Source organism: Glycine soja, chromosome 5 (genome assembly GCF_004193775.1).
Source record: "Glycine soja cultivar W05 chromosome 5, ASM419377v2, whole genome shotgun sequence".
Taxonomy (NCBI): domain Eukaryota; kingdom Viridiplantae; phylum Streptophyta; class Magnoliopsida; order Fabales; family Fabaceae; genus Glycine; species Glycine soja.
In genome coordinates, this window is record NC_041006.1 from 29375629 (window position 1) to 29389487 (window position 13859).

The 13859-nt window shown below is 29.6% G+C and overlaps 1 protein-coding gene across 1 annotated transcript; it reads left to right on the top strand.

Annotated features, from left to right (window-relative positions):
• The first annotated feature begins 2913 nt into the window (after window positions 1-2913).
• Window positions 2914-5502, top strand: LOC114412463 (scarecrow-like protein 32). Its single transcript, XM_028376371.1, has one exon. The coding sequence runs from the start codon at window positions 3806-3808 to the stop codon at window positions 5246-5248; it is 1443 nt and encodes a 480-aa protein (XP_028232172.1). The 5' UTR covers window positions 2914-3805; the 3' UTR covers window positions 5249-5502.
• The last annotated feature ends 8357 nt before the right edge of the window (window positions 5503-13859 follow it).

The window sequence follows — 13859 nt, forward strand, 5'->3', positions numbered from 1 at the left end:
CATATTTTAAAAAAATATGCACGTGTGCTCATGTTTCTAGTTGAGATTCATTACTTTTGGTGCTAAATATATACTTCGTAACAATACCATTATAAAATAAATTGGAGATTAGTTGCTTAAGGCTCCTTTGTAATTTGCACGCTAAGTTTCCCAGATATATCGGGTTGGGGATTGTCCTATATATTCGATTGCGTTTGAAACAGCTTGCGTAGAGTTATATTTTATTTCATTTACAACTTAATCATGCTACATATCATTTTAACTCATTATTGTAGACGTGTAGTCGCTTCATTTGATATACGGAATAAAAAATAGTTAGACTCCAGAGTCATATGTAAGTAGACTCAAAATATTAATTAAAAATTATACAAAATGAGAACATGATACATAAAGTGGATAAAATGGGTAACTATTCACCTGACTTTGGGATCATTCCTTTCACCTACAAAGTACAAATTAAAAAATATGTTCTAATCTTTTAGTCTCTCTCCATTGTGTTAATTTGTTGATTAACGATCTTTCAATATCTTGCCCATGCACAACGCAAGGACTTTGGTTGCCGTACATTATTACTTTGTTCTATATGACGTGATCTTTACATTCTTCATGTGCAAGATTAATCATGTTTGGACGATATTGATTTTGGGTTCAAACCTATATTCAGTTAACTAGTGTTAGGGTAGTTTACACAAAGTTTTGGGTTCAAACCTAACCGTTGTAGTAACAAACAAAAAGTTAAACGATGTTTTAGTTTTATACGAAATTCAAAATTATTTATGTATGCTCAAATCTTTCGTTGGGTTAAGGCATCTGGAGACTATTAAAGCCACTTAGTATGCACCTAGCTCACGGTATTTGCTGTATTCTAAAACATAATCTAGAACACCCAACTCACGCTACTCATACAAGAAGTTCCAAAAAATGGTGTTGTGGTTCCTTTGCAGTTTTGTTGCGGCTACATTGCAGTTGTGTAGCGAAAATTCATGTGATTTAAACCCACATCACAATTGCAGACTGATGCGATTGTGGGTAGCTCTACAACAACAATATTATGACAGAAACAAGTGTTGTAGTCCACAACTTAGAACCCTGGATCTCATATATAATACCTGATACCAATAGAGTGGCAACTCACCAGTATTAATAATGTAAACTCTCTTTTCATATATTATTACATTGTTGGTTCTTATATTGACTTAAAGCATTGGAATTCCTTTATAGATATCTTTCATCTTAATCATGTTTCACCTTTTAAAAAAAAAAATCCTCTTGTGGGCCTTTTAAGTACGAGGGCTTAGATTAATAATTTTAGCATCATACGTGAAAATTCTTTATTTACTTATCTCTAGTTACTTAAAATTGTCTTTATTCTTACTCCTAATTACGATTCAACCTTGAACCATTAAGGCCTATCACATGATTGTGATAAGACCCTTTCCCACATCAATGACAAAAAGGAAAGTTGTATTGGAAAGGGTTTTCCTTGCCCCTCCTAAAAGGAGCCGTGTACCTAATAAACCAACTGATGTGTCTCTATAAGTCCAACTTTCACTTTGTTTAGGAGTCATGTAAGACTTGCGACGGTTTAAGTAAGCTTCTCGAGAAAAATTTCAATGAGAAGAAAATAAATGAAATAAAATTCTTTATAAGTCAAAATAAAATTGATTTTTTTTTTAAAAAATTGAAATAAATAAAGTTGCTTCCAAGCACATTTAAAAAAACATGCATTTACTCCTAAAAATTTCTAATTTATTATCATCTAAATAAAACTTATTCTTCTAAAGTCATTTTTAAAATTCTATTACCAAAAAAAAGCAATATTTTAGTATATTTCCTTTTTCTAAATCAACTTTATAAAATTACGTTTGAGAATAAACGAGACTGAATCGTATGTTTGAAATTAATTTTTTCTTGAAAATTCAGTTTGGGAAAGTAAGACTTCAAATATTTTTGCAAACTGAGTTTGTAAACTTAAGTTTAACCTAAACTAGGGAAGTTTGATGAAAAGGAGATAATTCCATTTGGAATGTATCAAATGGGGTATTTTTTGAATTAGTTCTCAAATGAGGATAAGTTGTAGGAATTTTTACCACTTCTTGGTATGAAGTCATAAAAAAATTCATGATTTTGACTTTTTTATTTTTTAAATAGTGAAGTTATAAAAAATTCAATGACTTTAATTTTTTTTAATTATTTATATAAAATTATAAATTTTTCACCACTTCAAAATCATGCTTAATTTTTTTAAAATTAATTTTAAACGATTTTAAAATAAAATGAACTTATATCGTGCACAACAACATGAAAGAAAAATAAAATAGTAAAAAAATATAAAATTATAATTAAAATGATTTTAAAGTCGTTCACAATTAATTTAAAAAAAAATTAATCATCACGTTGAAGTCGTAAAAAAATTACGACTTTATATAAATAATTAAAAAAACTAAAATCATTAGATTTTTTATGACTACACTATAAAAAAACATCGTGATTTTTTTTACAATTTCGTACCTAAAAGTCATACAAATTCTTATAACTTATCTTTATTTGGGAATTAATTCAAAAAATACCCATTTGATAAATTCTAAATGAAATTGTCCCATTTTAGTCAAATCTCTCCTAAATTAGTTTCACACTTGAGATGTTTCAAAGTCAATGTCAGCAGAATTTAAAAAAAGCATTGGAAGGTGAGCAGCACATCGTGGCTATACCTTTGTATTTGTCCCATGTTAACTATCTCAATTAATAACCGCATCCAAGGTACCTGGGCATAGTCTAGCTAGGTGTGTTATTTTAGCAAGATTTTCACAGCAACAAACAACACACTGAGACTGATAAAAGGTAAACAAATTGGGTAAGAACGATTTGTTCAACAGTGCCCACCATCGATGGGGCAGAAAAGAAAAGGAGGTGGTGATGAAAAAATGATTTGTTCAATTATGTGATGACCCGTGAGAGAGTGAGCCAAAAGCTTAACTGCCTTAAGTCCCTCCCACAGTGCCCACCATTACATGACAAAATCCCAACTCCCATATACAAACAATTTGATGGCCGGCTGCTTCACATGCCTCCAAAATCCAACACGAGCAGTGCCTCCTACGGCTATAGGTACTACTATCCTCTTCCTCTCTCTCTCTCTCTCTCCCACTGCTGCTGCTGCGTCTTATATTACACTACACACATCTCTCTCATCCCTCTCTCTTTCCAAACCAAAAGGGTTATCTCAAGAAGTGGGATTAGCACCCTTTTTGTAGCCATGAAAGTGATGTTCTCAGCACTACTCCTTTTGCCCTTCTGATAAAGCCTGAACTTCCCCTAGAATGGTCTCTTTTGCCCAATTTGACTTCAAATATGTTTTCTTTTCTCGGGACACGAGTTTCCCTCCCTCTCCTCCGATCAGTCTCTGTTGCTGCCAAGAACCATAATAATATAAATCCCCCACGAAAAAGCTGAACTGTCTCTTTTCCTCTCGCAGCCAATTTCACCCACAACAACCTGGATCGCTCTTCCCAAAGGCAAAGGTACCCACTACTACTACTAGTCAGGTCCCTTTCTCTCTTTTCCCTCTTCTCTGATTTTTCTTTCTTTTTTTAAACACATGCATCCTCCATACCTAAAGTAATCTTATTTAAGTCTGAATAAAATTATTATTCAAGATCTTTGATTAAGTTAGTTAGTTAGAAGAAGACTTATGATTAAACCGGAACAATTCAACATTAGTTGATCAACCTGCTTGATGATTCCCTCTTTTTTGACAATTTGTTAATTGTTCCCCCTTTCACTCTTTCTCCCCCCCTCCCCCCACATGACGCAATTCACACCCTCACTTCCTCCCTTGCACCACCAAATCACACCCCTCCTCCAAAACCCTAACATAATGAACAAAAACCAAATCCCTAGGCCTAGGCCTTGGCCTGCAGCATGCTTCCCTACTACCTCCAAGGCCCTCTCCAACTTCGGCGACGCTAACTGCATGGAACAGTTGCTTGTTCACTGCGCCAACGCTATTGAAACCAACGACGTAACCCTCGCACAACAGATCCTTTGGGTGCTCAACAACATAGCTCCCCCTGATGGTGACTCCAACCAACGCCTCGCCTCTGGCTTCCTCCGCGCCCTCACCGCACGTGCCGCCAAAACCGGCACGTGCAAGATGCTCGTCCCCGCCGGCGGCACCAACCTCTCCATTGACACGCACAGATTCAACGTCATTGAGCTCGCTAACTTCGTCGACTTAACCCCGTGGCACCGCTTCGGCTTCACCGCCGCCAACGCCGCCATCCTAGAGGCCACTGAAGGGTTCTCCGTGATCCATATTGTCGACCTAAGCTTGACGCATTGCATGCAAATTCCCACACTTGTCGACGCCATCGCCAGCCGCAACTACCACGAGGTGCCGCCGCCGATAATCAAGCTCACGGTGGCGGCGGACGCTAGCTTCAGGGACAACATCCCTCCCATGCTCGACCTCTCCTACGACGAACTCGGAGCCAAGCTGGTGAATTTCGCCCGGTCTAGAAACATGGTCATGGAATTCAGAGTGGTTTCTTCGAGTTACCGAGACGGGTTCGCGGGTTTGATCGAACATTTAAGAGTGCAACAACAACATTTTGTTTATGCAGCAGAATCTCGTACTACTCCGAGTGAGGCTTTGGTTATAAACTGTCACATGATGCTTCATTACATCCCCGATGAAACCCTATCTGATACAACAGGCTTGACCTCTTTTCTCTACGATTCTTCTTCTCTTGCTGCTTCTTCTGCTGTTAGCGTTACTCCCACTTCCTCACTGCGATCATTGTTCCTTAAGTCCCTGCGAGGTTTAGACCCAACGGTCGTAATCTTGGTCGACGAAGATGCGGATTTGACTTCGAACAACTTGGTATGCAGACTAAGATCCGCGTTTAACTACCTATGGATCCCTTACGACACAGTGGACACGTTCTTGCCGCGAGGGAGCAAGCAGAGGCAGTGGTACGAGGCAGACATATGCTGGAAGATTGAGAATGTGATTGCACACGAAGGGGTTCAGAGAGTTGAGCGGGTTGAGCCTAAGAACAGGTGGGAGCAGCGAATGAAGAATGCGAGCTTTCAAGGAGTTGCTTTCAGTGAAGACTCTGTAGCAGAAGTGAAGGCCATGCTCGATGAACATGCTGCTGGGTGGGGATTGAAGAAGGAAGATGAACACATTGTGCTCACTTGGAAAGGACACAATGTGGTCTTCGCCTCTGCTTGGTTACCTGCTTGAACATTATTGTTTTGTACTTTATGAATGAATGATTAATAACTGACATTATTATTATTTTTATTATTTTCCTATTTAGTAGTCTTTGCAAGCTAGTAGCTAGTTAGTTACTTTCTTAAATAGTAGTACAGTGTACTTTTTAAGAGTAAATAAGTAGATCAGGAGTTATTTGTAGGTCTTTGTCATGGTTTTAGATAGTCTAAATTAATGCAGGTGTTTCATATTTTAATTCTTATAACATTTGCTTTTACACTTCATCATTCCTTTCTTTTAAATTAAAGTGGCGTTATTGATCATTTCTATTACTTTCTTTTTCTTTTTTCTCTTAATTTTTCTCTCCTCTCTCAAAGTATACACCTTCATTGAGTGTAATTTTATGTTTTGTTTGCTTATAGTAGTGATTAAAATGTCACTAACCAGTTGGATACAAAGTTTGTAATCTCAAGTAGTATCTCTAGAAATAATAGAAATGGATCAATAATCCCAATTATATAATCTCAAGGTTTATACCGCAGTTCATTGTGTTTACCACATACTTATCGATAACCAAATTGTTAGCCGAGTATAGGTGCGAAATCTCATGGGCAGAAAAACCATTTTCCTGTTGATTGCAGTGTTTTGGACTTAGAGACAATCAGACAATCATTTGCCAAAACTACAAAACAAATTTAATTTTGAAAAAAGATGTGGTCAGCGAGTTTCTTATGAATAATTAGCAAGGAATTAATAAATAAAAATGCTTTATTAAAAATCATGATAACATTAAACATTACATTTGTATGAAAAATCTTTCACTTTTAATTTCTCAAAACCATTAATTTCTTTTATTTAAACAATAAATTTTGAACACGATATCTGTAACCACTGAATATTTGACCACCTGAAACTAATATTATTAATGCTGAAAGTGCATTAAATGAGAAGCTAGTGACACACTATAATTGTCGTAGACCAACATGTACGTGTGATCATCAGTGTTGGTTTGTTATAATTGTCAGAATTCGATTCTCCTAACATAATGTTTCTATAAGTACTGTGAATGAAAAGAGCGTTGTGATAAATTTTCTCCTTAACTAAATTTACCACGACTTGATTCCGGATAATACGTGAAAGTGCAAACACCGAACGTAATTTTCAGATATTAAAAGATTAAGAAAAAGTTATGTACTAGTCATATTCTTGTGCTACGTTTGGATAGTGCGTAATAATATTCTTTTGCTTAATTAGCAGAAAAAAAATTCAGAAAAAAGAGTATTTACTAAACTAATGCTTACTTTACTCAATTACTGTCTTCTTTTTTTTTGTTGAAAAAAGTGACTTTAAACTCAAGAGATTTATTAAGAGAATATTTAAATTCGTGAAGAATTATGGATGAGTACTACAGACCGAAGAGTAAATGCGTAACTGTGAAGAACATTGAACATACGAAGTGTTGATAATGGCAAAAGGTTGCAATCCGAAATTCACTTATGTAAGTGACAGAGCAAGGTGGCAACAAAAGCTAATCTACAAGCTAATATTGGTTGTTGTTAGTTAAAACTTAACAACTGCTACTGTAACAAGTTGTAGTTGTGGGCCGTGTATATATAATATATATGTGTGTATAACGCTCTCGGGGTTCTCTATAAGTTCGAGTTGCATTCTCTTGTATCGAAAAGGTTTGGTAAGAGATATAAAACTATTAGGAAGAGACAAATCTTTGAACGTGAAAAGTAGAAGAGAGAATAATTATGCCTTTTTCTTCACTCATTTTAAGACTAAAAGAGTAATTTTATATAATTTGTCATTTTAAAAAGGAAATATTTTCTTGCTAGTAATTTTAAATCTAAAATAATAATCTTAACTTTCCCGCTCTATTTTAAAATAAAAGTTTAACTATACAAATAATTTTATCATATAACTAATATAATTATAATTATAATTTTATATTTAGAAAACATTATATTTTTATTTAAAACGTGATATATAAAAGGATATTAGGAAAATCAAAATTTATTTTATATTTAAAAATGGCAGACCTTTGTTTTATTTTTCTATCAAAAATTAATTTAAAATCTGGGAAAATATTTATTTTATATTAATAATAAATATGACATTTAAAATTTATATTTTTAATTTTATATTTCTAATTGATAATTAAATAGATAATAATTTTACACTAAACGCATTTTCTTAAGATTATATTTTAAAGCTTAATTGTAAGAATGAAATAAAAATAAAAAACAAAAAATTTACAAGAACCAAAAACAATTTTTTTCTATTTTTTCATTTATTTGTTAATAAAAAAATAATTACTTGGATGAGTATTGAGTAATCATTGGTTGCCACATTATATTAATGAATTATCCATTTAATGTATGATCAACATAATAAAAATAAAATATTTGTTCGGAGAGTATTTATAACAGAAAATTTGAATATACATCCAAATATGATCTAAATCATGACAAAATTGAGATAAAATATATCCAAATCAATTATAATTAATAAATACGTTATAATATTGTTTTTATCATTTGATATTAGTATACCATTTTAATACTTAAGTTATAACTAAATTGAGCTATAAAATTATGATTCATTTTAATTTTAAAATATAATAATAATAATAATAATAATGAATTATATCAACTAGAAACACATAATTAACATAAATTGAGTATAAAGCAATGTTAGATTTTATTTGTGACACATTGTTGGACAAAACTATTGGGATGATTAATATTTTTTTATAATCATTGATTTTTTTTAATTCTTAGATATTTATATTTAAATTTAATTTATAAAAAATTTATATGGATGATGTTTAATTTTTTTTTTATATTCCAACATCCTTCTTTTTTTTTAATTTAGAAGTATAACAGTATGATATTAAACTATTGTATATTCTATTTATATTATGTAAATTCATATTTATATTTATCTATTGTAGGGTTATATTAGGACAAATCTATTTGGACAATTTTTTTATTATAATCATTGCATTTTTTATATCAAGAGACACTTAGGTATTTATATTTAAATGTAATGTACACAAATTCTCTTATGAATGATATTTATATTTATTTTTATATTTAAAAGTCATTCATTTTTTCAATTTGAAGATATAAAACATTATATTTTTAAAAAATTATATATTTTGTTTATGTTGTGCTAATTTATACTTATATCCATCTATCACACACGGAATCATACTAGGAGAAATTCATTGAGACAATTAATATTTTTTTATGTTATTAGACTATTGGATATTTATATTTAAATTTAATTTATACAACATTTATATGAATGATGTTTAAATTTATTTTTATATTCAAACATCCTTCATTTTTTAATTTAAAAAGTATAAAATATATTTTTAAACTATTGTATATTATTTTATGTTGCACTAATATATATTTATATCTATCTATTACACAGATAATCACACTAGGAAAAATTCATTAGAATGATTAATATTTTTTTTTACAATCATTGTTTTTTTATGTTGATAGATACTTAGATATTTATATTTAAATTTAATGTATTCAACTTTATACAAATGATGTTTAAATTTATTTTAAATCAAAATATCATTCCTTTGTTTATTTTAAAAGTATAAAAATTATACATTTTTAACTATTTTATGTTCTATTTATATTGTGTTAATTCATATTTATATTCATTTATCATACTATTATTCACAAAAGAATAAATTCATTTTGGTGATTTTTTTTTATAATTATTTGTTTTTATGTAGAGAGACTCTTAAATATTTATATTTTAATTGATACACACAACTTATATAAAAATTATATTTATATCTCTTTTATATAAAAAAATCCTTCATTTTTTAATTTGAAAATATAAAAATTATGTTTTTCTTAAACAATTATGTATTTTATTTATGTTTCTATAATCCATATTTATATTCATTACACAAGTGACCATACTAGGAAAAATCCTTTTAAATGATTTTCTTTTTATAATCATTAGTTTATTTATATTAAGAGACTCTTAGATATTAATATTTAAATTTAATATATACAACTTTTATATATGAATGATGTTTATCTTTCAACTTTATACAAATGATGTTTAAATTTCTTTTAAATCAAAATAGCATTCCTTTGTTTATTTTGAAAGTATAAAAATTATACTTTTAAACTATTATATGTTCTATTTATATTGTGTTAATTCATATTTATATTCATCCATCACACTATTATTCATACTAGGATAAATTCATTTGGTGATTTTTCATATAATTATTGTTTTTTATGTCAAAAGTCTCTTAGATATTTAAATTTAATGTATGCAACTTTTATACAGTTTAAATTTATTTTTTTAAAAAATTAAAATATCCTTCATTTTTTAATTTGAAATGATAAATATTATATTTTTGAACTATTATATATTCTATATTTTGGTGCACTAATGCATATTTATATCCATATGTAACATGCGTATTTATACTAGGACAAATTTATTTGGGTTTTTTTTAACCATTATTTTATTATGTCAAGAGACTCTTATATATTAATAATGTTTAAATTTATTTGTATATGAAAACATTATTCTTTTTAATTTGACAATATAAAAAATTATATTTTTTTAACTATTATATATTCTATTTATATTGCGGTAATTCATATTAGTGAGTTATTTAAATTCCATAATTTATTTTCTTTGACTAAAAGTTATAAGGCATAGCAAAAAATTCTTTGAATAAGAAAATGGTATATTATATTATGATATATATTGGCTTAACCATAATCACTAGAATTATTATATACTAAGTATAAATATATAGAAATTCTAGTGATTATAGAATATCTTTATATAATAATATAAGTATGAATAATAATGAAAACAATAATATATATGAATATAAAAATAATAATATATAAGATAAAAATAGTAAATCCAGGTATCCATTATATGATAAATCCTTCCATTTTGTAGTAGGTCTAGTATTTCGGACAGTTGCAATGGCTTCTTTATTTCTTCATGTTAAAAAAATAAGATTTTTTAGATATGGAAAACAAAGTCAAATTCTGAGGTTTTTTATTCCCCAACTATAACACTAAATTTAAAAAAAAGGAGAATAATGAGTATAATCTTCCCCTCACACAATGTACTAATATACTCTATGATGGAGGTTCAAAGAACAAGCACATCTTTTGGGCCATTTCTACTTCTTAGGTTCATTGGGGTTACTGTTGGTTGCAATTTCCAGTTATCTTGATATGAATTTGTTCTTTATTTCTAAGGAAATTAGTGATTTTTCATTTATTTCAAACTTCATTATTTTTCAGATGATTATTTTTTGGGATATAGGTGGTGATTTTTATATCTTCAATAAAAAGGGAAAAAGGTAAGTTTTGTTTGTTGGGGATTTCATGGAAAAAAATAATCGTATTATTCTTGAAATACCCATGAACAAGCTTCACTCCATAAGAATAATAATAAAAGTTAAAGAAGAGGGTATTTTTACATGTACCAATACTTTTGATAGTATCATTTATCCGGAAACCATATAACAATGGTTTATTCCCTTGACTCGTATTGAAGATACTTTGAATGGGACACAAATTGCACATAAAGCTAGCGAATTATCCATATTTTTTGGGTGTACCACTTTTTTAATAATGAGAATTGGACTTAATTAAAAATTAAATTGCACAAAAAGCTTCAGAATTGTCTTATTTATTTCGTGTACCTTTTGAAATATTTTAATTTTTTTTTCAAAATATTTCAATTTTTATAGATGAGGTGTTATTTGATTTTGAAATTCGACTATTGTATTCCTAACCTGAAGTGCTTCTTGGTGTATTCATAAAAAGTAATAATTTTTTCTTCAAATCTTATTCAATTTATGTATTTTTTTTTCTAAATTAAACAAGGCAAGGAGTAACTCTTGAATTGCAAGTAAAAAAATATGGGAGAATAAAATATATAGTTATCTATAAACTCTATGATTTGTAATAGAGTTTATGCTTGATCCAAAGGTTATTATCATATAGAGTTGACGAATGAGATGAAGTTGAGTTCATTATATAAAGATGAAAAATGACAAAATAAAATATTCATTCCCCTTTTATATCTTACATCTATAGTCTTTTTGACTTGGTGTATCTCTTTCACAATTAAGAAAAAGTCTTGAATCTCGATTTATTAATTGGTGAAATACTAGGAAATCCAAAATTTTCTTGAATGATATTAAAGTAACAAGTATTCTAAAAAAATTCATAGAATTTGAAGAATTGTTTTTCTTAGATGGCATGTTAAAGGAATGTTCGAAAACACATCTACAAAACCTGTGTACCTAAATCTATAAAGAAACAATCCAATTAATCGAAATGCACAACAAAGATCATATGAATACGATTTTGCACTTCTCGACAAAAATATAATTTGTTTCTTTATTCTAAGTGGTTATTCTGTTCTTGGTAATCAAGAACTTGTTGCTATTAACTCTTTGGTTTAAGAATTTATATATAATTTAAGTTACACAATAAAAGCTTTTTCTATTCTTCTATTAACTGATTTATTCATAAGATTCCATTCAACCCATGGTTGGAAACTAGTGATTGGTTTCATCTATAAAGATTTTGGATTTACACAAAATGATCAAATTACATATTGTCTTGTTTCCACTTTTCTAGTAATTTTAGATACAATTTTAAAATATTTGATTTCTGTTATTTAAATTACATATCTCCATCACTTGTAATGATTTATCATTCAATGAATGAATGATGGAAAAAATGATTCACTTATCCAATTTTAATTTAAAGTTGTTAAGCTAAAAAGAAAAAAGCTTTTTATTTCTCTTCTTTTTAACCCCCTTAAATGAAAAAGGGGTTCCCCACCTTGGATAGGGAACTATGTGAGTGACTACCTAATCTTATTGTAGAAATTTTTAGGATCAATGATTAGACCATGCAAACTAGAAATTCTTTTTCTTGTATAAAGGAAAGGATTACGCAATCCATTCCCATATCGATCAAGATATATATAATAATTCTAGCACCCATATCAAACGCAAATTCAATTTTTGCACAGTAGGGTTATGAAAATTCCCGAGAAGCAACTAGTTGTATTGTCACTACTACAAAAAAACCTTCAACATCGATTCTGAAGGACTTTCAACATCAGTTTAGAACCGATGTTGAATCAACCATCATTGAAAGTGAGCACCTTTTGCATTGATTGTAGCCACAACCGATGTAAATCATCCTAACCTTTTGCATCCCATTCATCCTCTTCAACAATGAGAGGGTTACCAATTTTCAGAGAAGGTCCAGAAAAATCAAACACAATATTTTCATATACGACCCAAGGTAACAATTTAATAAAAGTAAGAGAGGTTGCAGTAGACTCTAGACACTAAGTAGTTATAACTTCCAAATAAGAAAGGAAAAACATCCTTATGCCTCTCTACATTAATACTTGCTTTATTTAAACATCTTTTTTATTGAACAATTGAAAATTTGTGATAATATGAAAGAATCATTAATAATTAAAATAAATTTCTGAATAAAAAATAATAATTAAGAACCAAAAAATGAACTCAAGAAACTAGTGTTAGTGATATATAAACAATAAATGATTGATTTACTTGCTTTGACATTTCAATAGCTGTTAGCTTTGCTATAGCAGTTTTTGCCTAAAAGCATGACAAAAAATAAGTTAGGCTAACTTACCAATGGTGTAGTAGAAATATTTTTTAAAGCTAATCCAAAAATGTAATAGTGAACATGATATTTTCCTCTCTCCTCCTTGACTGTACTTAGTCTAATAGTGATAGCACCAATTTTCGTACCTTGAAAATACAAGCATTGTATTTAGATCATATAACTACAGAATAATAAGTGTCATGAGAAGTAAACATGTTGGTCCAACCCAATGACCCATGCCCAATGACTTAAATAAGGAGGGACAATGTCTAAGAGTGCTTTATCTTAAAGTGTTGCATCTAAGCTACCAGCTTAAGCTTTTGGCAGAGTTATAGGTGCCCTTGCCTCTTTGGTTTATCAAGTAGGATTTTAAAAAATAATCAACCTCGCAGTTAGCACCCGCCATATTAAGCATGAGGGTGTGTGCACAGAGATCTTATCAATATTAAAAGGACAATAAAAGGAAGATGAAACAAATTTTCATATATCATTGTGAATAGGATAGGAAAATAAACTTAACCTAGAAAACATCAATATACAAGCATAGTGATCATATGAAAATATTGGGAAAAACAATCAAACTCAAATCTCTCCCAGCCCACACCCTTTTTTGAATCCTGTGCAACTGCATTTAAAATTATTTATTATCTGAGAAAAGAAATTACTATCTGGATAAACCATCTCATTTAGCATGCTAGATAGCAAATTTTATATCAATACTTCAACTATTAAATATTAGAATTTTGGTTTTTAATACCTAGCCTTATTCATATATATCACTAGCAGATAGTTGCAATGTAAACTAGATTCTATTATCAAATGATCATACACTACAAGAACATTAGAGAAGGCTAGGCAACCATTCATGCCAAAAACTAAGTTTGTCAGAACATTTAATATCAATGCTACTGACATCAATGTTACATACAACAAGAAAAGTAATTTATTTCAGA

What these genes read in the sequence shown, in the direction of transcription:
- LOC114412463 (XM_028376371.1), top strand. Translation starts at nt 3,806, where the DNA reads ATGACGCAATTCACACCCTCACTTCCTCCCTTGCACCACCAAATCACA.